The following is a 22,848-nucleotide window of genomic DNA, read 5'->3' as shown; positions in this document are numbered from 1 at the left end:
GTTTTATGAGCAACGCTGAAGGCAGCTGGCTGGACATCACGACTGTTATTAGGACAGATATGGGTATATGAGACCCGGTGGTAACTTTTACAAGCAGTCATTACACACATTACGTTTAGCCAGAACACCAAAACAGACATTATCGTTTCAACAGCCATAGATGAATGCCTCTGACGTAAGTTAAATTGTAATTACTACTAGTCTATAGGCTTTGGAAATACAAAAGACACAAACACACAGCACTAAAAACTTGCTTTTGGTCCCTAGCATCACCACAAAACTGGAATATTATTCCGGCTCCCATTGTGTAGCTGTTTCCATAGGCTGGTGTTGGCTGACTGTTGAGGCTTGACTGACTGGACATAGACAATCATGTAATTGTCCTCACTCCAGCCTTAGCTACTGAGCCACAGACCACAGTTTTATGTGCGATGATTAGATAATAGATGTAGATGTTGACCTTATGGGAAAGGGTCATAGACACTAGATATGGCAGGAATGACTGACTAACCATAAAAAAGATTGTAAGTTGTAATAGTTAATGTTTCTCCATATGGGGTGCAGCTACCTTATACGTCAAAGGCTCTCAGGTCCTTCAAGCTACAGTATGTAACTTGTGCACGATATGCCAGCTATGAGCCATGAGCAAACTATGAACGAGGAATAAGGCAAAATTCCATCTGCCAGTGTACTGTAAGTTCAGTATCTCACAGTTTGTGGGTTTGGTCGTCCTACCTACTATATAAGGCCATAGAAGAATGCCCCATGTTGCTGATTGGATCTCAGCATGCACACACTCTTTGGGTGCGCCACAATCTTTTTTTCCTATGTCCTCTTTTCCTCCACTCGTTCACTACCACTCGATCACTACTTGGACATATCAGAGAGGAGGGGAGAAAACGAGAGGAGTCGAGGAAACGAATGAGCAATGAGAAGAGAAGATGAACAGGATGCATCGTTCACTCTCGCATCATTATGCTGCTACGACAAATACTGATGGTGTGCCAATTCGAGCTCTGAAGCAAGATTTCTTTTCTTCTAAAATTTAGTTTCTACTATGGATTGACATACACAATGCAGTTGAAACATTTCTCATATGTGAAATAAAATATGAGGCTTAATAAAATTAAAGGTGCAGTGTGTAGAATTGTGTGGCAAAGTTTTGTGTAGATGGAATGGAATATAATATTCATAAGTATGTTTTAATTAATGTATATATAATCCCATAAAATAAGAAGCATTATTTTTTCATTACCTTTCAATGAGCCCTTCATATCTACATAGGGAGTGGGTCCTTCCACAGAGGCTGCCATTTTGCACCATGTATTCAGTTGGTTGCAATATTGCAACCTCAACACTAGATGCCACCAAAATTCACACACTGGAACTGTAATTAAGATGACCTGATTAGTGTCTCCTTATCAAAAGTAGGCCAGTGTGAAATAATATCAGTTGACAGTGTAACAGGTTTCATGGCGTTGCTCGTCAGTATAGCTTCCACCCTACTTCAGGTCCCTCCATGTCCACACTGGGTTTGAACTAGGGTCCTCTGACTTACATGACCACCTCTCATAAACACTGCTTTAACCAGCTATGCCTTCAAAAAGCTATATTGATTTAATGGTGCGGGGGGGGGGGGGGGGGGGGGGGGGGGGGGGGGTATTTATGCTGTGGAGTGAGTTTAACCAAATCAACTCAGTTACAACAGCAAATGGTGATCTAAGGATTGGATAAAAAATATCTATCTTGCCAAAGTTTTCTGAAAAGTACAGAATTATAAACTCTATGAGAGAAATCATTCAGCTACATTGTTTTCCATCAGTCACCTCACCATTTGCCATGCCATTTATTGAGCTTCTGATTAGAATGTGAAATATGATATGAAAACGTTCATTTTGCTTATTCAATCATTTGAAGGCTATCTAACAGAAAGCATATTATGTTCACATGTGTGTAGACTAAACTTGCAGTACTGCACAGAATTGTGCGTCAACTTTCTCCTTTTCCAACCTCTACCTACTGCCAGGAGTGAAGTGCGTCATTGGCAAGCATTTGATTGACTTATGCTTGTGGGCGTGAGTTTTGGTATAAAGAATGCTTCCGCATAGCATAAAGATGTGTGTCCTCTGTGTTTGTGTCCTTCTGAAGGTGTTTAGAGGCACCTTTGGCTGCCTCCTACAGTAGTGGGATGACAGGTGCTATTTGTATGAATATACACGATGACCCTCATGCATATTCATATTCATGGAGTGAACGAATCAGTAGTGATTGAGTGGAGGTGATTTTTTTTTTGTTCTTTTTTTTTTTAAATACTCGTGTCGACCCAACAGCAAATTATAATAATTTATTATAATAGCTGTAGGAGGGCCAAACAGCAGTTTAAGACAGTTTTCACAGAGGGGCTCAATCCCTCTTGATTTATCATAGCAATATAGCAATATTTAAATGTTTAAGATCTTACAAAATCTCTGTTTCTCCGTCTCTCTTTTTCCCTTCCTGTCTGTTTCTCTCTCTGCCTTTCTCTCTAATCTCTCATTCTCTCTGTCTCGGTCTCTCTCTAATCTCTCTCTCTCCCTCAATTTCTCTCTATCCCTCTCTCCCCCCTCTCTCTTCACAGTATCTCTCTCTACCAGCTGTTTCAGGCCTACTAACAGACACCCTGCAGAGAAGAGACACTCTATCCCTTTTCTACTCATCTCTCCTCTACCCCCTCTCCTCCTCTCCCCTCCCCTTCTCTCCTCTGCTATCCTCTCTACGTCTCTCCTCCCCTCTCCATTCTTCTCCTGGCTCCTCCTCCCCTCCTCACCCCCCCTTCTCTTCTCACCCCTCTCCTTATAGTGAACACACATGAACAACAAAGTTTCATTGTCCCCCACGCAATGACATTGGAGGGGCGGGTTATTACTGTAAACCTGCCTCTGTCCGTTCGTCCGTGCGACTGTCACACAAGATCTATCAGTACCCACGACTAGGGGTGCTAGCTTTGAACACAATATACTTGGTGTCTCAGTAAAAGTGTAGTCCATTCTACTCAATGGCCTCCATGCATTGGCTGGCAGTTAAGTTTAGGATGGATTTTAAGGCTCTTCTGATCACTTACAAGACATTGCATTGCCTTGCGCCACTTATCACTGAGTTGTTGAGCCCCTACAGTAGCACTATAGCACTGCGAGATCAATTAGGTCCTTTGAGGGGGCTTTTGGCTGTCCCTGGGTCCAGATTAAAATCTGGACATGACCGTGCTTTTGCTGTCATAGCTCCCAGACTTTGGAACGCAATTCACCAAAGTGTCAGATCAGCCGGTTCTGTTGAAAGTTTTAGCAGCGCCTTAAAACTCACTTTTACACCATGGCATTTTCATAATTAAATGCCATTGTCTGTTTATGTTGAATGTTTATTGTTTTTCTCAAGTTTTATTTGCTTTCCAAATCTACAGAATTTAGTGCTTGAGAAGCTTCCTTGCTTATTGGTCCATTGGTTCTTAAGTTAGGATTCTCATAGGTTAGTGTAGAGGTTAGGTGCATTGTGGGTATAGTTATTACTAGTTAATAACAGGCCTAGTTGTTGTATTTCACAGGATAGATCTACATTTTAGTCATTTAGCAGATGCTTTTATCCAAAGTGACTTACAATTGTGAACTAGTTTTTGGGTTAAGTGCCTTGCTCAAGGACACAACGGGGATAATGATTGATGGGAAATCACTTGTGACTTTCAAATAGCTTGGCCCGGTCTCAAACCAGTGACCTTTCGATCACTGGTCAGATGTTCTAACTGGGCTACCAACCGCCTCATAGATTAGATGGTTCTTGCTTAGGTAGATCAATAATGTTGGGTAGAGCAGACTAGTGATAGTATATTACTTGGTCATGTATGTGTCCAACCATCAGTTGATTGATTGATTCCATTTATGGACTTAGCAGACAAAAAAAATCCAAGGGATAACATGCAAAAGTGAAACGGCTATTTCCAATATCGTCCCTGCTGTCTAAAAACAGGACAGACAGTAACATATCACATGCATAAATTCCCAGAGAATAGGCAACAAAAAACTCAAGGTCAAGCTGTTGGTCAAGACCATAGGTGGGGTGTCTGTGGCTGTGGGACAGAAACCATACTCTAATGCTCCGCACGGTCCCATACGCTTGCTTCCTCCATCATATAGTGGGTGGGGGGGGGGGGGTTGGGGGTGGGGCAACATTTGTCTTTATCCTCTACAGATGCTCAGTGTTTGTTAAGGTGCGTCAGATAGACTTCACTATCTGTTGATGATAATAGTGATATAGCTGTAGCACACGCCTGCCTGTGTAGAGGTGGTGGTTATAGCCTACATGACTGTTTTGCATACAGCTTCAGGCGATGTGATCAAAGCCAGAACTGTGCAGCGAGTAGGAGCTTGTCTGACATGATGCAACACTAGCAAAAAATACTATCACAATGCTGTTTACACTAGGCTAAAACATTGTGCTATGTACAATTGCACTTTTTCTTTATGTCGGGCTAACTGTTATTGATGCGCATAGGGCTAATTGTCCTGTACGCATATTATCTTATAAAGGCCAAGCCCAGGCTTACTGTGATAGTACCAGGGTTGGCTCTATGCTGCACCACACTTGGGGAGGTCTGGAGAGAGAGAGAGAGAGAGAGAGAGAGAGAGAGAGAGAGAAAGAGAGAGAGAGAGAGAGAGAGAGAGAGAGAGAGAGAGAGAGAGAGAGAGAGAGAGAGAGAGGGGTATTGACCAGCTCGAGACAATCAGAGAGCGAGAGAGAGAGAGAGGTATTGACCAGTTCGAGACAATCCGAGAGCGAGAGTGTGGCTATCATGGTGTGTGAGATTACAGTATGGATTTCATGGAAGCCAACACAATGGACATTATTGATGTTTGGCAGACAAGCAAGAGGATCTGGCTGATATTGTTCAGTTAACTGCCCATAGCCGAATGCACTGCACACAGGAATGGAGGGGTAAGCTGTATGTAGACGTCATGAATCTATCTGACTGGTATAAACACAGCAGTTCAGTTCAAATGAAACAGGTTCTTGTTTTTCTTAAACTGTAAATTTTTTCCAAGGCCATTTGTCATTGATGGATTATAAGCCCTGAAGAGGTGGCTATTACATTGGCTGGCTGGTTACTCCTGGTGTGTGTGTGTGTGTGTGTGTGTGTGTGTGTGTATCTGTGTGTCTGTGTGTGTATGTGAGAGGGGGGAGGGGGGGGTGTACAGGTACGTGTGTGTGTGTGTGTGTGTGTGTGTGTGTGTGTGTGTGTGTGTGTGTGTGTGTGTGTGTGTGTGTGCAGATTTGTGTGTATGTGTTTGTGTGAGATGCACTGAATACTGTCCGGCCTGTCTGTTCTCCTGGGACTGTCTGGGTTTATTTCCAGGGTGTTCCAGAGCACAGTCACACGTCTGCATGATACTGGGGCGACCTCACACACCGTCTACTCTTGGAATGGAGAATCAGACAATACAGCCAGTTAAGTCAGAACAGGTGCTTAGTGCATTTCACTTCTTCTTCATCGTATGGGTAGGTTGGTTTCGTCCTCTCTCCCCAGGCTCGGGGCCAAGTGGCTATCCTTTTACCACCCCGAGCCTGGGTGAGGGGTCACCTGGGCTATATATCTGGGCACACCTCCAGGAGCCATGTGACCGTTTCGTCATCCACAACCGTCAGGCCACACATTCCGATATATCAGACAGTCCTGGATGACGTGGTCTGCAGTTTCTTCCTTGGCGCCACCCTTTCACGCCGCACAGGATGCCAAGCCCCATCTGTGCATTGATGAGTGGAAGCGTCCGATGCCGGTCCAGAGACGATTAAGCCTCACCCACGCCAGTCTGGGTAAGTCCATCCCGGTAGGGGAAGGACCGGCTGCCGGCATAAAATCATGGAGTCTGGAGGTGTTCACCTCTCACTCCGCACACCAGGTGTAGTCTGATGAAGATCACTGCATTGCTGCAAGAGATCCCGTGCGGCAGGCACAAAAGTTTGTCTCGACTTGAAACGCCGGGGAGGCGTTTAGCTGTGTAGCGGAGGTCAGTGGGCTGGATGCCTGCAAGGATGGGAAGGTTGTCCACAGGGTGGGATGCAGGCATCCTGTCACGATGCGCAAGGCTTCGTTGATAGGCGGGTCGATGAGGCTGGTGTGAGCGCTGCAACACCACACCGGTGCGCAATATTCACTGGTCGAGTAGACCAAGGCTAGGGTTGCCGTACGCAATGTTATTGCTCCGGAGCCCCTGCCCAATCGGACCAGTCGCCTCATCAATGCCACACGAGCTGTTAACTTCTTGCGCAGTGACACGAGGTGACGGCGGAACGTGAGCGACCTGTCCAATGTCACGCCAAGATAGTTTGGTTCAGCGCAGCATGGCAGGAGTGTTCCATCAATGTGTATTCGGAGCTCACATTAAGCTTCCTTGTTGTTAAGGTGGAAGGCCGCCAACACCGTCTTTGCCTCGCTGAGCTTCAATCTCCATTTCCGGAGGTATGCCGCTAGTGTCTGCATGTCCTGTCTCAGGGTCTCCTCCACGGCCTGCCAGTCTCCAGTTGAGTACACCAGCGTGAGGTCATCTGCATAGGCATACTTCCTGGAGACTGTGATCGGCAGGTCGTATAGATGTTATAAAGGAGGGGGGGCCAGGACAGATCCCTGGGGGACGCCGTTCTTAAGGCGTTGCAACCTGCTTCACTGCCCGTTACCAGTGGTGAGGGTAAAGCTGCGGTTTCGGACAAGCTCTATGATCATGCTGACCATGTGCCTGTCCGGCAGCAGGCGGAGCAGCTTGCAGGTGAGGCTGCGGTACGTGCCATACGGTGTCGTATGCAGCCGTCCGGTCTATAAAGATGGCTTTATTGCCTTATTTTTGGCCGAAAAGCTGTCCTCGATGTTTTGAGTCATCAAAGTGACTTTATCTATGGTCGATCACCCACTTCGGAACCCGGCCTGCTCCTGTGGGAGCTGTGGGTCGATGATTGGTTTGACGCAGACGTAGATGAGATGCTCGAGGATCTTGAAGGGGATACATAGCAGAGAGATGGGGCGGTAACTCTTGGGTCCCCTTCAGGCTTGTTCGGCTTAGGGATCGCGACAACAAGGGCTCTTCTCCGGATTTTGGGGATCTTGAGTTGGCGCAAGCAGGAAGAGAGGAACGCTCTTAACCAGGACTTCAAGCCAGGCGTGGCATGGAGTATAAGCTCTGGGCAGATAGAAACAGGCCCCGGAGCTTTTCCTGGCTTTACATGCTGGAGGGCAGCAGTGAACTCCTCCGGTGTGAATTCACCGGAGATGTTACCGCTGCTAGGAGTTGTGGCCTTCCAGAGACGCTTCTTTTGCCATGAAAGGTGATGATTCACGGTCTTTGCCCTAGTAAGTCCCACTTTTAACAAGTTGTGATGCAATTTTGTTTGCAAAGATGGGGCAGTGACGGGGGGAGTGTCTGGACCTGCCAGTGAGGTTGTTAAGGATGCTACATGCCTTGCGGCTGGAGTGTGAGAAGTAGATGGAGTTAATGGCCTCCTCTTAGCGCTCTTGCCTCCTTGCCTCCTCCTGGCTGAGTCTTGACAGCAGGGCTGAAGCAAGCCTGTCTGACTCAGCTCCTGGGGGGGCCCCGAGGAAGACACAGAAGAGACTCTCGCACTCCGCATCCCAGCATGGTTTGTAGCTGTTGCGACGTCTGCGTTCATTTGACTAATAATGATTAAAAAGATTGATTTCATTGTAAAAGACTAATGTCACAGTTGTCATCAAAGTAGTAACCAGTGTTTATACTCAGGCATTCTATTCTGTTCTAGTCCAGAGGCCACTTTCAATAGCCATTGGATGCAAGGACAACTAGACATCAGGGTTAGGGTAAGGAGTGGAGGCATCATCCATCCTAGCCTGACACATTTTGTTTCACTTCATTAGTCAGTCTGAACAGACTCCCATTGCAGCCGCTTTCCGAGATGGGCGTTGCTGAAGAGGAGTCCTCAGCGATTAGCTCCTCCCCTAACCAATCACAGCATTTGAAATCACATTCAAAGGACGCTGATTGGCCTGCTTGGAATTTTAATCAGAGATCTCGCTCTGGACAAGAGCCTTTCCAGACCATGAATGACATTTTGAAAATTCAGATTCAGGGGCTGGAGCCAGGCTACATCCATCCATATCCATAGTAAAAGTGTCCTTTCCCTTGTAAGACCCTTCTACTACATCACTGGTGACAACAATAACGTTGTATTGATCGACCTTTTGACACCAGGGCAGCCTTGCTCAGACAGAGGTCTTGGTCCTATTGGCTCTGAAAGCTGTTGGGTTTGCAGCAGTCCCGGCCCTAGTTCCATGTTTCTGTTCGTATTGACAAATGGCAGAGTGCCAACCTGGGACACAGGAGCCTGTGTAAAACTCCCACTCTCTCTCTCTCTATTCTTCTACCCTCTCTCTCTCTCTCTCTCTCTCTCTCTCCTTTCAATCTCCTTTCATCTCCTCCCCTCCCTGCTCTCTCTCTCCTCTCCTCCCCTCCCCTCCCTCTTCATTCACAGGGAAGAGAGAGAATACCCACGCTCTCTCACAGCAAGATTCACCTCTTTAAACTTCTAGCGGGACAGTAGGCCTACATAACGACTCGCCAAACTGCACTAAAACAAACAATGACAATCAGTAATATTGTTTAGATAGGCCAACAATTATTGTGAGGAGGTTAACATGGACATACTAACCTCTAATCCTCTCTCTCCTCTCTTCCCTCCTCTCCGTTCATAGAGAATGGACACACTACCAGTGGTCTTGAGTGGATATAAATACAACAGAGCTGGCCTGGGTTTCCTGCTATTCCCTGGTGTTTTGTTTTGTAACAATTGCAGAGGGACAGCTGAGCCAGTCTGAGCCCACACCCAGAAAGAGGTCAGACAATGGAGCCTGCCTCGGCACAGCACTCACACTCATGTTCAAACACAAGCCCAACATGACTGACAACAAACCAGCACAGCGGTGTGTTCGTGTGGTGTACTCGCAAACCACTGCAGGGAAAAAGTGGAGAGACTTGTGTCTATCAGTTCATGTTTTAGTCAGTCAAGATGACACATTTCCTGTGATATGAGCTGATACCCAGTAGCTACTGCATGGATCTTTAATCATTATGTGGTAAAAGACCTAAATACATTTTGTCAGACAACAAATCCACACCTACTGTACATCTATATTTATAGATATATGATTAATACTCCCGGGAAATTACAACTATAAATGGTACACCGGATATGAAGCAAAGACAGAAAGAACCATAGGAATTTTATTGGGGAACAGCCATTTGTAAAAATGCATTGGTGAAAAAGGGTATAAACTCTCTACTCCCTTCACTCCTCAAGCTGAATGCCAGTGTTGAAAGGCATTTGGGAGAGATGCTTCAGAGATGCAGAGTATTGTAGGCTACCTACAAAAAAATGTAAAGGCACAGTTAAAAGGCAGTTTAATTCAACAGTCTTTATCATATACCCTTGATAAATGACTTGAGGGACATGCAGCTATACTTTTATACATAACGGTGGTGGTGGTGATGATGATGAGGATGATGATGATCATCATCATCATCATCATCACCACCACCACCATCATCACCATTATCACAGATGAGTCTCTCAACAAAGAATTCCAGAAAGTATATTCATTCACACAATTCCATAGCAACCGTGCACGAGCGTCGCGCCCCCGCAGCCAGCAGCACTGGAGTCTTAATGGAAAAGTTACTAGAGAGAGAGAGAGAGAAAGAGAGAGAGAGAGAGAGAGAGAGAGAGAGAGGGGGTGAGTGAGTGAGTGAGTGAGTGAGTGAGAGAGAAAGAGAGTGGGTGAGTAAGTGAGTGAGAGAGAGAGAGAGAGAGAGTGGGTGAGTGAGTGAGTGAGAGAGAGAGAGAGAGAGAGAGAGAGAGAGAGAGAGAGAGAGAGAGAGAGAGAGAGAGAGAGCAGGATGTATCAGTCGCCATTACTGACTGGGATGAGAGGGGAGGGAGCGGGGCTCGGATTACACGCATACCACTAATAACGCGAAATATATGAAAGCAATCAATTCTGGGAATTGCAAAAGGATATGCTCCGCTTTGTGTGCGACCCGTGAGTCTCGGGGAACTGAGCGAATCAGGTTTTTTGGGGGGGAGTGAAAAAGAACACTTGGAATGCTCTATATTTTTTTCGTGGTCTCGGGAGCTGGGAGCGACCATGTTAGCTGAGGGAATGTCTCTGGAATCAGGGGCTGCATCGACTTTCTTCACTACCAAGCCACACTCTGGATAGAATTGTACGGGTTCAATCAAATTTGAGGTAGTATAAAATCTTGATTTTCAGAAGAGGGAACTGACACCCATTTCAACAGTGTCTTTTTCGTTCATATTTTGCTCCCAGTGAAAGGTATTGTTCGCCTTAGCTATCCATAGCTGGGAAGCTAACGCTAGCCTAGCTAAGCTAATAGCTGTGGAAAGCTCAACCGTTTTGCGTAGTATGTGGGCAAGGCCCGCTGTAGCTATTTGGTCTCCTTGCCTGGCAGATCCCATGGTTAATCATTCGGCCATCAGTAGATAATAGCTTATTGTTGTAGTGATGCTTTGACATAGCCAGGTAATATTTGGATAATGTGGTGTAACGTTAGCTAGCTATCAGTTAAGTCCATTATCTAGCTAGCTAACGTTATCTAATTGGACGTGTGTCAGGCAGTTCACTCGCTGGGGCTAGTTTGCCAGCTAGGTTGACTGGGATTGGGAATTAGGTTACTGCCTCAGATTCAAGTCAAATTGGTTTTAATTTACAGTGGCTTTTGGTATATTTGCTTCTCGGGAGAGGGAATTCTGTTGGCAGCTTGTCGGTGAAACAGATTGCATTTTTGCTGGCCTTATTGGGCTCTTCCCCGGGGATGCAGGTGTCTGTTTGGGATGAGACCGTCGCCTAGTTCTTGAATGTCGGGTATCACTCAAGAACATCGTATCATGGATTCTGCCTTTCTGTTTTGAGCGTTAGATCGATATATTCCACTTGTATTTGTGGTAAAATCCCCACGTCCTAACTAGCCTCCTTGGCTTGGGAGTGAAGGTGATGATGTATTGTTGCAAGAGAGGTGTTGTAGGCTAGGCTAGCGAGGTGGATGAGTTCAAGATTCAAGATCAGTTTATTGCCATGTATATGGATTACACATTCTAGGAGTTTGCGTCGATGGTGCATACACGGATGGAGACGACATTAGACAGGGTGCGGGACAGGACAGTGCATAGGGCAGTGCAAATACAAAATACAATATATTCACAGTGGAGTGGTGTTCAATGGCTGATGGTGTGCTCTGTTTCATGGCGTGGGAGTCGGAACTGACTGAGGTGCATCTGGCTACTGTACGAGTAGAAAACTTGACTGACTTGCTAGTCTGTTTGTATAGTCACAGCACGTCACGCCAGGGTGTGGAAATGTTCTTAGGTGACAGATGCTATATCTGCCTTTGGCATAATGCTGTCATTAGGGAGTGAACATGCCTCTTGTTTCAAACACCAGTGTTGATTTGAGCAAACTGCTTGTGTTAATCAGTTTCATACAAAGAGCCTACAATACAATGTTTAATGCTAGCGTAAAACAACTCAGAATCAGTGTTATAAAGCTTTTTAATCTGAAGAAGAGTGCCTTGGACTCACTGTTTTGTGGATCAGTTAGAGACATGTAGGAATTGAGTGATGCGTCTGATCGCTTGGAGATTTCCTATTTCATCTCTGCGAGAAGCATATTATTTCTAGGTCACTGGCTGTCAAAGCCTGAAGTTGCATGCCATTTTTATCCTCTGCACAAATTGGTTGAAAGCAGCTCTTTTCCCCCCCTGACCGTTTCTCTCGGTTGGAGAAATTACACAGCAGAAAAGGATCACTGAGCAAATTACTCTCGTTTTCACAGTGACAGCTCAGACTGTGGTTTTATCAGTGCATCACCTTGTTGCTCACCCACACAGCAGAAGTATGCATCCGTTCCCAATAATTACTGACCGTCATGGTTGTCACCTTATGCAATAATTACCTTCACTGCTCTATCAGTTTATGACATATCTTGTGTTTTATGTTATGTTTGCTAGGAAATAAACATCCTTTAATTTTTTGCTTTACTTTGTTTTCTAATGAGGTTTCCTATTTCTGTTCCCTGTTTTGCAGGGAGAGGAGAGAAGCCACATCCAGGAGCTATAATACAGGGGGGAATCTGCCACTACACAAAGGGACAAGCCATGAACGCGCCACCGCACCACCACCGCCACCACCACTAACCCATGGAACAGCAGGGATAGCTGGATACCCTTTCCTCTGCGTGACCAGGCAATGAGCGGGGGACTATAATGGCCAAGAACAAGGAGGCGCGTCCCCCCACGTTTGCCATCAGCGTGGTGGGCCTCTCAGGGACGGAGAAAGAGAAGGGTAACTGCGGCGTGGGCAAGTCCTGCCTGTGCAACAGGTACGTGCGGCCCGACGCGGACAGCTACTACGTGGAGCACACCTCCGTGTTGAGCACAATCGACTTCGGGGGCCGCGTGGTCAACAACGATCACTTCCTGTACTGGGGGGAAGCGCTCCACCGGGGCGACGACGGCCTGGAGTGTAAGATCCAGATCATTGAACAGACTGAGTTTATTGACGATCAGACGTTCCTGCCACACCGCAGCACAAACCTGCAGCCCTACACTAAGCGGGCCGCGACCACCAAGCTGCAGTCAGCGGAGAAGCTGATGTACATTTGCACAGACCAGCTCGGCCTCGAGCAGGACTTCGACCAGAAGCAGATGCCGGACGGCAAGCTGAACCTCGACGGCTTCATGCTGTGCATCGATGTGAGTAAAGGCTGCAATAGGAAATTCGACGACCAGATGAAATTCGTCAACAGTGTCTACTCTCAGATGGCGAAGTCGAAAAAGCCCATCGTCATCGCGGCGACCAAGTGTGACGAGTGCGTGGAGCAGCACCTGAGGGACTTGCAGGGCTTCGCCGCCAGCAAAAAGAACCTCCTGGTCATTGAGACCTCGGCCAGGGCCAATGTCAACGTGGAGCTGTGCTTCAATGCCCTGACCCAGCAGATGGACAAGACACGGGGCAAGCCCAAAACCATCTCTTACCTCGAGGCGTACAAGGTCCAGCGTCAGCTGGTGGCCTCTCTGTCGGACCGGTTTGAGAAGCTGATCGTGCAGACCGTCAGGGACTACCACACCAGCTGGAAGACAGTGAGCAACACGCTGAAGAGCCACCCAGACTATGAGGAGTACATCAGCCAGGAAGGCACCAGGAAGGCCCGGAACACCCTCAACAAGCACATCCAGCAGCTGAAGCACGAGCACATAAAGAAGCGGAGAGAGGACTACCTGTCGAGCCTGCCCAAAATCCTCAACACGCTCCTCAACAACCTGGACGAGATCGACCACCTCACTTGGATGGAGGCCCAGAACCTGATGAAAAGCCGGCCGGAGTTCCAGTACTGGTTCGTGGTTCTAGACCACACGCCCTGGGACGAGACGGACCACATTGACAAGACGGACCGCCGGGTGCCCTTCGACCTCCTGGACACAGCTGACGGCGACCGGATCTTCCAGAACCATGTCCAGCACCTGTTCTCGGAGAAGAGGAGGCTGGAAATGAAGGAGCGCTTCAAGAAGACCTTGGAGAGGGTCCACTTCATCAGCCCGGGCCAGCCCTGGGAGGAGGTCATGTGCTTCGTGATGGAGGACGAGGGCTACAAGTACATCACCGAGTCTGACCGGCGGGATGTTTACGGTCGCCACCAGCAGGAGATAGTGGAAAGGGCCAGGGAGGAGTTTCAGGAAATGCTTTTCGAACACGCCGAGCTGTTCTATGACCTGGACTTGAACGCCACCCCGAGCTGTGACAAGATGAGCGAGATCCACGCTGTGTTGAATGAGGAGCCGCGGTACCGGGCCCTGCAGAAGCTGGCCCCCGACAGGGAGTCCCTCCTACTCAAGCACATCGGCTTCGTCTACCACCCGACCAAGGAGACTTGCCTGAGCGGCCAGGGGTGCGTGGACCTGAAGGTGGAGCAGGTTCTAGCCAACAGGCTAGTGCAGCTGGACCACGGGCGCTCAAATCTCTACTACAACAGTGCCAACATTGACAAAGTCAATTTGTGCCTCCTGGGACGGGAGGGACTCGCACAAGAGCTGGCCAACGAAATCAGAGCCCAGTCCACCGATAACGAATACACCCTGGACGGGAAGATCTACGAGCTGGAGCTGCTGTCTGTCGACGTCAACTCGACGCTGCTCTTCAGCCACACGTGGGTGTCGACCTTCAAACCTCACGGCATCTTCTGCGTCTTCAGCTCCATAGAGTCGCTCAACTGCATAGGTGACTGCGTTGGGCGGATCCGGGCGGAGGTCGCCCAGAACAGGAGGGAGAGGTTCTCTCAGCCTCTGCCGTTCATTCTGATACTGGCCAATCAGAGAGACAATGTTTGCAAAAACATGCCTATCCTCAGGCACCAGGGCCAGCAGCTGGCCAATAAGCTGCAGTGCACCTTCGTGGACATCCCGTCGGGGGCATTCCCCAGGAAGTTCAACGAGTTCCAGGTCAAGCAGGCTCTCCGGGGGGTCCTGGAGGGACTAAAGCACAACTTCGATGTGATGAGCCCGCTGCCGTCCATCAAAGACATGTCAGAGACGGACCTGCGGATCGTCATGTGCGCCATGTGCATGGACCCCTTCAGCATGGACCTCATCCTCTCGCCCTTCCTGGACTCCCACTCCTGTAGCGCCGGGCAGCCCGGCCAGAGCAACACCCTCATCCTGGACAAGATCATCGGCGACAGCCGGCGGAGGATACAGGTGACGGTGCTGTCCTACCACTCATCCATAGGCATCAGGAAGGACGAGCTGGTCCACGGCTACATCTTGGTGTACTCGGCCAAGCGCAAGGCATCCATGGCCATGCTGAGGGCCTTCCTGGCGGAGGTACAGGACGTCATCCCCGTCCAGATGGTGGCCATCACCGACAGCCAGGCCGACTTCTTCGAGAACGACGCCATCAAGGAGCTGATGACGGAGGGCGAGCACATCGCCACGGAGATCGCTGCCAAGTTCACGGCACTCTACTCGCTGTCGCAGTACCACCGGCAGACGGAGGTCTTCACGCCGTTCTTTAACGAGGTCCTGGAGAAGAAGGGCGGCATTGAGAGCTCGTTTGTGCTGGACGGCTCCCGGGACTGCACCGGCGCCAGCGAGGACGTCTTCCCCCAGTCCCCCCATGGTCACTCCCCGGCCTACAGCTACTACCCCGACTCTGAGGATGACACCGAGGCCCCGCCGCCTTACAGCCCCATCGGCGACGACGTCCAGCTGCTCCCCACTCCCAGCGAGCGGGCCAAGTACCGGATCGACCTTGAGGGGAACGAGTACCCGGTCCACAGCACCCCCATAGGGGACCACGAGCGCAACCACAAAGTGCCTCCCCCCGTCAGGCCCAAGCCGGTCATCCCCAAGCCCAACGTGAAGAAGCTGGACCCCAACCTGCTGAAGACCATTGAGGCCGGAATGCGGAGCAACCGGCGGACGCGTGGCCCCACGGCCCACGGCGAGGACGCGGAGGCCTCGGACTATGCGGACCCGGTGGACACGCTCCTCAAAGCCAAGGGCTTCGGTGCCGACGACATCTACGCCGTGCCGGATGACGCCCAGAGCCGCATCGTCAAGATGCGGAACTCCTTCGGCGGCCTCCACGGACCACACGGCGACGAGGAGAACGGCTTCGACCGGAGGTCCCAGGTCAGCCGGCGGCACACCAAGTACAAGCACCGCTCCAAGACCCTGTTCAGCAAGACCAAGGCGTACCGCGGCCGCGTGCACTCGGACGCCAGCGACGAGGAGTCGGGCCCGGCCACGCAGAAGAAGAAGAAGGGAAGGGCCCACCGGGGAAGTGAGGAGGACCCCCTGCTCTCGCCCGCGGACCCCTGGAAGGGAGGGATCGACAACCCAGCCATCACCTCCGACCCAGAGCAGGACGACAAGAAGATGAAGAAGAAGAAGACGCCAAAGACTAAGGAACCTAAAAAGGTAACTTTGACATGCTCTTAGACTCTCTCTTAGACTCGTTCTCTTTGTTGATCTCTCCCTCCGGGTGCGGACGCAGCACAGAGTGGAGTCTAGAGGAATCAGATTTCAGTTTCAATTGGGTATAGGGAGAGGGGAGGGGAGGGGGGCTATGGCTAATAGCCTCTCGTAGCTAGCTAGCCTAGCTAACATTCAGCTAACCTAGCCACCTGTTGCTGGCTGTTCAGCTAACCTAACCTAGTGGCTGTTGCCATTAGCTAGCTGACTAGCTTATTCTAGCAGCCTATTCTCTCGCCTATTCTTGCAGTGTTCTTTTCATAGCACTGATTTGACGAGGCAATTTGTCGTTGTATGCCTCCACAGCTTGCTTGCAAATGCGCGAGCAGAGTAAGGTAAGATATAAACGTTACACTTGATCCTGTGCTTCTTTTTAATCAGAATCAGAATTCATTTGTTGCCATGTAGTTTTTCAACATACTAGGAATTTGCTTTGGGCAGGGTGCATATTCGTAGTACAGCAATGGTGCACATTCCTAGTACAGGCTATGTTGAAAAAGTGCATGGCAATAAACTAATTCTGATTATAAAGAAGCACAGGATTGTGTAACGTTTATATCTTACCTTACTTTGCTTGCGCATTTGCAGACAAGCCGTGGAGGCATACAACACCAAAGGCTGCACAACAGTGCTGTTCAACGTAAGGCAAAGGTCTAACGGTAAAGATTAAAGTAAGCGCTCTCTTATTGTAGGTTAGATGGTGTTACCGGTAACACCGGTGTTGTCATGGATTTATTAGACGGTGGGAAAAAATCCACACCGTGACATCCCTAGCTTACATACACACAAACTCTCTCCCTCCCTCTCCCTCTCTCTCATGTTCCACAGCCTTTATCCCACACCGAGGCGTGACACACATGTAATGTTGAAACAATGCTCTCACACACATACCACCTACTGTAGATGATGACCTCTGACTGTGTGTGCTGTGCAGGCAGGCAGTCACAAAAACGCAGTTGGGGAATGTACGAGATACCCTCGCTGTTGCAGCACGGTCTCTCTCTCTCTTCTCTGGCAGCGGTCTCTCTCTCCAGTCTGCAGCCCATCCAGATGTTAGAGGTGTTTGGGAGCTCCCAGGGTGGGGAGGAAGTCGACAGACGGACAGACGGACAGACAGACAGACAGACAGACAGACAGACCGACCCATCAATCTGACTCAGTGGTGTAAAGCATGATGTGTAATACCAGTCCTTCAGCTTGAAGGTGCACAGAAGGGAAAGGGTGTGTTATAGGGAAATGGCAGAGTAAGTGAGTAAAATTTATTTTTGTGTCACCTTTTACAGATACAGAATCACGAAGTGCTTCACATAATTGAACAGATAGCAATTTATCAGACAACACGGTGCCTAGGAAATTGAAATAAGAGCAGCAACAGATAAAAAAGAGACTACAGAGAACCTTAACCATGCACAGAAAAAAGGATAAAAGTACCAAGGGTTAGAGTACAGTCGTAGAGTACTGACGCACTAGCCTAATTTCGCCAGACGCAATTTGCAAAAATGCGAAAACTGCAGAGTTTATTTTCGATTTCCAATCATCATTAAAAGACCAAAATGCCTCTTGGATAGACCAATAGCCAATCAGAGCAACGAAATGTGGGTTTGCCGTCGTATCAAATGGGTACAGTCATATCACCCCTCCCCCCCATATGAGATAAACGGTTGTGATTGGCCTGGCAAATATCCACTGGGTGGACCTCAGTCAGAACGGGAGTGTGGCCAGACTGATCTGTGGAGAGAAACAGAATGAGCTGGCAAAGCCGTGGCTACTGACACACGGCCTGTCGCTCTTTATCTTGTGCTGCTGTAGTGCCGCCTGATAGTGGAGTGAGTGAAACACTTTGGTGGTGACATGTTCATTGTAAGGTCGTAAGTTGTGCTTATCTTTCCCAAGTAGAATCCCAATAGTTGTGTGTTGGACGGTGACACTTTCAAGAGCTGAAGGAAAATCAAAGTGAAAACCTTTACCGTTATAACGGTGCTCTGTTTTTCTCTCCTCTCTTCTGTCTCTCTGCCCCCCACCCCAGCCAAAATCCTCCAAGCCTCCGAAGCCCTTGTACCCACCCACGAGGAGGAACTGGGAGAGTCACTACTTTGGGGTCCCCCTGCAGAACCTGGTCACCCTGGAACGACCCATCCCCCTCTTCATAGAGAAGTGTGTGGACTACATCGAGCGCACCGGTGAGTTCACTCCTCTGATCTCATCTCCCTCTCATCTCCTTAAAAAAAAAAAGTTTAAAAAAAAAGTATTTGCTTGTTTTGTTGATCTCGCCTGGCTTCTCTCTGAAGGGCTGTTTGTTGTTGAGCTGTTGAGTTTAAAGGTCCTCCCAGACGATGAGATCGCTGTCCAAACAATCATAACCCATTTAATTACTTGCCCTGCCCGGCTGTCGCTCAATGCCAGCCTCCTTCTGAGAGAGAGAGAGAGGAAATGATTAATGGAATCCGGTCTCTAATGGAGTTTGTTAGCATTTAACTGACCCTGTCCAGATACAGCCCTAAATTCTATTCCCTGGACGCTTGTATAGATCTGACAAGTGAGTTGATTTTGCTGCATTGTTTAGTGTTTATTGTAATATTTTCCCTATGGGCAAATTTAGGACAGGGCCAGTAGCGGGTCGTAGAGGTATGTAGATCCCAGACACTGGTATGGAATAGTGTCAGTGTAATGGCAGTTGCATGGTGCAGGCCTTATGGGTTGGTATTAGATGGGGCCAGTGTAAAGGCGGTAGCAGGGTTGAGGTATACCTTGGTATAGGATGAGGTCTATGTAATGGCGCTAGCAGGGTTACGGCAGTAGCAGGTCAGGGGTGTAGAGTAGGTCCTAGGGCTTGGTTTGGTATTGGGCAGGGCCAGTGAGAATGCAGTAGTATGTCTGCCCCTGGCTGTGAGTGAGCAGTGCAGGGAGAGCATCCATTACCAGGCCTTTAGTGTGAGAGCTGTGTGACAAAGGCCCCGCTGATGAAAAGGTGCATCAAGCCTGCTCACTCTATAGCATTGTGAATCCAAGGAGGAAAATCTCTCTCTCTCTCTCTCTTTCGTTCCCTTGCTCTCTCTCTCCCTTGCTCTTTCTTTCCGCACCATCTCTCTTCTCTCTCTCTACATTGCTCTTTCTTTCTCTGCTCCATTCTCCTCTCTTTCTACTCTTTGCTCTTTCTTCTCCCCATGGTTTTTTTCTCTGTGCCCCTCTCTCCCCTACGCTCCCTCTGTCACCAGCCCCTGCTCTGCGTGCTAGTTTGGACATGCTCTCTCTCTGTACATATGGTACAGTCACAATCATCTCCTCCATTTTATGAGACAGGGAGAGAGATGGTTGCCTTGGTGTTTGTTAATCAAATGTGATTACTCATGTAGTTCTGGCGTTCGTTCAGGCTTGTGGCTCTGCTGTGCCCTGTGCACTCTCCCTCTCAGTCTGTGTGGGTTCGCTGGCCTCATATAATGTCACGCTATGTCATCCCCACGGTGACATCCATTCTCTCCCAAGCCAACAAACCTTAGCCTTCCATAGCGCTGCAGTGGTAATGTTAATGTAACATTAACTTTAGTCTAATGTTATTGTCTGTGTAAATGGTGCACTGCTTGCTTACTTTACTTTTTACATTTTCAAAAGGTCGTTACACTTCAAAAACAAGTGTACAGTGATCCTGTCATCCCCCACCCAAGATGCATGTCGTCAGTACAGTTGTTGAATGTTTAAAGGCTTTTCTAGTTTAGATATAGAGCTGGCATATGCAGGTGCATCTCTGAAAATTAGAATATTGTGCGTAAATTAATTCAAACAGTGAAACTTTAATGTATTCTAGATCCATTACACAGTGAAATATTTCAAACCTTTTTTGTTTTAATCTTTATGATTGTACAGTATGTTCATTATGTTAATTTATACACTCGAGCAATACTTGGTCGTTGCTCCTTTTGCACAAATTACTGCATCAACGTGGAGCATGGCATGGAGGCAATCAGCCTTGAAATATTTCACTTCATGTGTAATGAATCTATAATATATGAAAGTTTCACTTTTTAAATTAAATTACGGAAAATAATGAACTTTCCACAATATTCTACAATATATTATGCACCTGTAGGCCCATCATATTTTTGGTTTGGTCTAAAATATAAGATAAGATACTTAATCCCCATGGGGGAAATTTTAAAAGTTAAGTAGTGAATGAAAATGTCATTGATTAAATTAGTTAATGAGAAAAGAACCTCAAGCGATTTTAACTTTCTGTAGGAGAAAAAATCTGTAATTAAAACAACAGTGGTTAAAAAAAACTCTTCATATATTTGTTCCCACTAGGGTTGCAAAGGGGTGGAAAATTTCCGGTAAATTTCCAGAAACTTTCCAGAAATTTTCCATGGGAAGTTAAGCTTGGGAATTTTGGAAATGTTTACCTTTTTTTGTAGCCTATAACTGCTTTTTTGACCTACTGTCCAATTACCCCCTACTAACTGTTGAGGATTCGTCACACAACCCGGCCGGTTGCCAATGTGAAAGGGAGAGACAACTCCATGACTCTCTCAGCTCACAACCATAATTCCAACACCAGACAGGGTTGCTGTTGTGTGACGAACTCTCAAACAGAGATTAAACTAACCACCCTCAGGGAGCGGTGGTCCAATAGGCCACTCCCTCTGGGATTGGGCCATGCTCAGATCTGGCTAGACCACTGGTTCCCAGTGGGCAGCTGCACCGGAACATGATGCATTAGACCGCTATACCACCGCACACCCCTATAATAGGGAACTTAAATGTAGCCTAGTTGGAGAAAAAACATAAAATGCAATTCTAGATCTTGCAGCATGATCTTGGTTAAAACAACCTGATTTAATGCAAATGAAGTTGAATTTCAACTCTATACTGTGCATTCATCCATCACATGTGCAGCTAATTCCTAGCATCCTGCACACTAAGAGGGCTTTAGAATCCATTACAGTTCTACTCACAAATAGATTAAGCAAAATATGTCATACATTTTTTTAAATGTTTGCCTGCATGTCTGCTTATGACAAAGCAAAATGTTAATATTTATGACAAGATAAATACAGTTGGTATAAATAACCTCCAAATTCCCAGTTAATTCCCATTAATTCCCATAAATTCCCATGGAAAGTTTCCAACTTTGAATATTCCCGGAATTTTGCAACCCTAGTTCCCAACAAGTGTTTGTTTTGAGTACCTTCAAATACCTTTATTTATATTTCCTTTTATGTTTATGTCCTGTCCTTATTAATAGGAGAATAATATCAGTGCTTCTTCCTACTATAAAATAGAGAACTCCATCTCTGCATCAGTTTTTCTTATTAATGGGTTGGCTAGTCGATCTGAAATGGCACCTGGTATTGAGCATTGGCATAGGCAGGCCTGGCGTAGCTGAACATTCAATTTGCCCAAAATTCCGCTGTTTATGAGCATTTGCAATCATTTTGGCCAAGTCACAACAAGAGTTGTGTTGTGCACGCAAATCCACGGAAGTTGCGTGCCCTACAAGTGACTAGGACATTTGTTTGTAGTCGCTGCCAGAAAACAGAATTTTTTTCATCTAGCTGCCGCCATAGTCATTTTAGATGCAAAAATAAGAGACTGACTCCTAATAAATAAATAAACTATGTTGGCCATTGCCTCACGGACCATTGACTCACGCATAGTTTAAAAAAATAATTAATAAATACAAATTACAGGACCTGAGTGGGGGTCTTTATTTGACCGCACAGTGACGCACACATTTCATATAGTGAGTGGCGACACGGCACACAGCACACACACATGCAGCTTTCGGGGATCGCTGGTGGAAATTGTTCCCTGCATTTCTCAAATCCTAGCCGTCCTCCTCCAGGGGCAGTGGGCAGCCATCATTCATGGCGCCCGGGGACCATGTTCAAGTGCTCAGTCCAGGTTTTGGTCAGGGACCAGACTGAAGAGCATCTGTTCTTCTGCATGTTTTTCGTATTGGGTTCTTTGGGAGGAAACTCTTGCAAACACGGGGAGAACATAAAAACTCCTCACAGAAAGGCCCGGAGACAGTACTGTACTAGGTACTACGCTATCGTGCCGCACGCGTTCTTGTTCTTGCTCAAGGACACGTCGGCACAATGCTGAGAGTTGGGATCGACCCGGGGACTTGGTCCCCAGCCGGCCGCTCTACATCCCGAGCTATGTGCCGTCTTCGATTCCACAATAACATACATACTGTTGATCATCTGATAACAAAAACCTTTGCCGTTATTTGCAACAAAAACCCATGCCATTATTTGCAACCCAGTCTCACACATAAACGTCAACGCTTGAAGGGGATTTATTTAATCCAGATGCTGCCATGGATGCGTAGGCAGAAACATTAGAGGATTAAAGCTGTTTATTAGCTTTGTTGGGCTGTTTGTTTGGCAACTATTCTGAGTTGTGGCGCATGCATCTCCGGGTATGGACTAGTGGGAGAATTGAACCCAGGGATTGAACCCAGAAGGCTGCAGTGAGAAGCAGTGTGTTACCGTACTACGGTTGGTGCAGGTTGGTGCAAGATGGCGTTCTTGTCATCAAGGCAACCAGGATGAAGTAGTATGGACACAGGGGAATTCCTTTTGATATTAGACACAAACGTATAAATAGTGTATTCTAAATGTATTTGTTACATAATATACATGTACATAATGTACAGGAGGGTGTTTTTACATTCATTTATAAAATGTATTTTTTCATGAAAAATAATGTGTGAATGTGATGATATAAATACAAGTAATGAAATGACAGGACACAATTGTTA

At 47.5% G+C, this 22,848-nt stretch overlaps 1 protein-coding gene across 1 annotated transcript in view; it reads left to right on the top strand.

The window, feature by feature from the left end:
• The first annotated feature begins 10,019 nt into the window (after positions 1–10,019).
• Positions 10,020–22,848, top strand: part of arhgap5 (Rho GTPase activating protein 5) — a 37,984-nt gene continuing 25,155 nt past the window's right edge. The window contains exons 1-3 of the mRNA XM_084439163.1: positions 10,020–10,291; positions 12,145–16,034; positions 18,115–18,268. Of these exons, the coding sequence (XP_084295289.1) occupies positions 12,324–16,034; positions 18,115–18,268 (3,865 nt within the window). The 5' untranslated portion in view covers positions 10,020–10,291; positions 12,145–12,323. The remainder of the gene's footprint in view (positions 10,292–12,144; positions 16,035–18,114; positions 18,269–22,848) is intronic.

Source organism: Borostomias antarcticus (assembly GCF_949987555.1).
Source record: "Borostomias antarcticus genome assembly, chromosome: 5".
Taxonomy (NCBI): domain Eukaryota; kingdom Metazoa; phylum Chordata; class Actinopteri; order Stomiiformes; family Stomiidae; genus Borostomias; species Borostomias antarcticus.
Note: the sequence above shows the minus strand (reverse complement) of the source record. Positions and strands in the feature narration are given on the sequence as shown.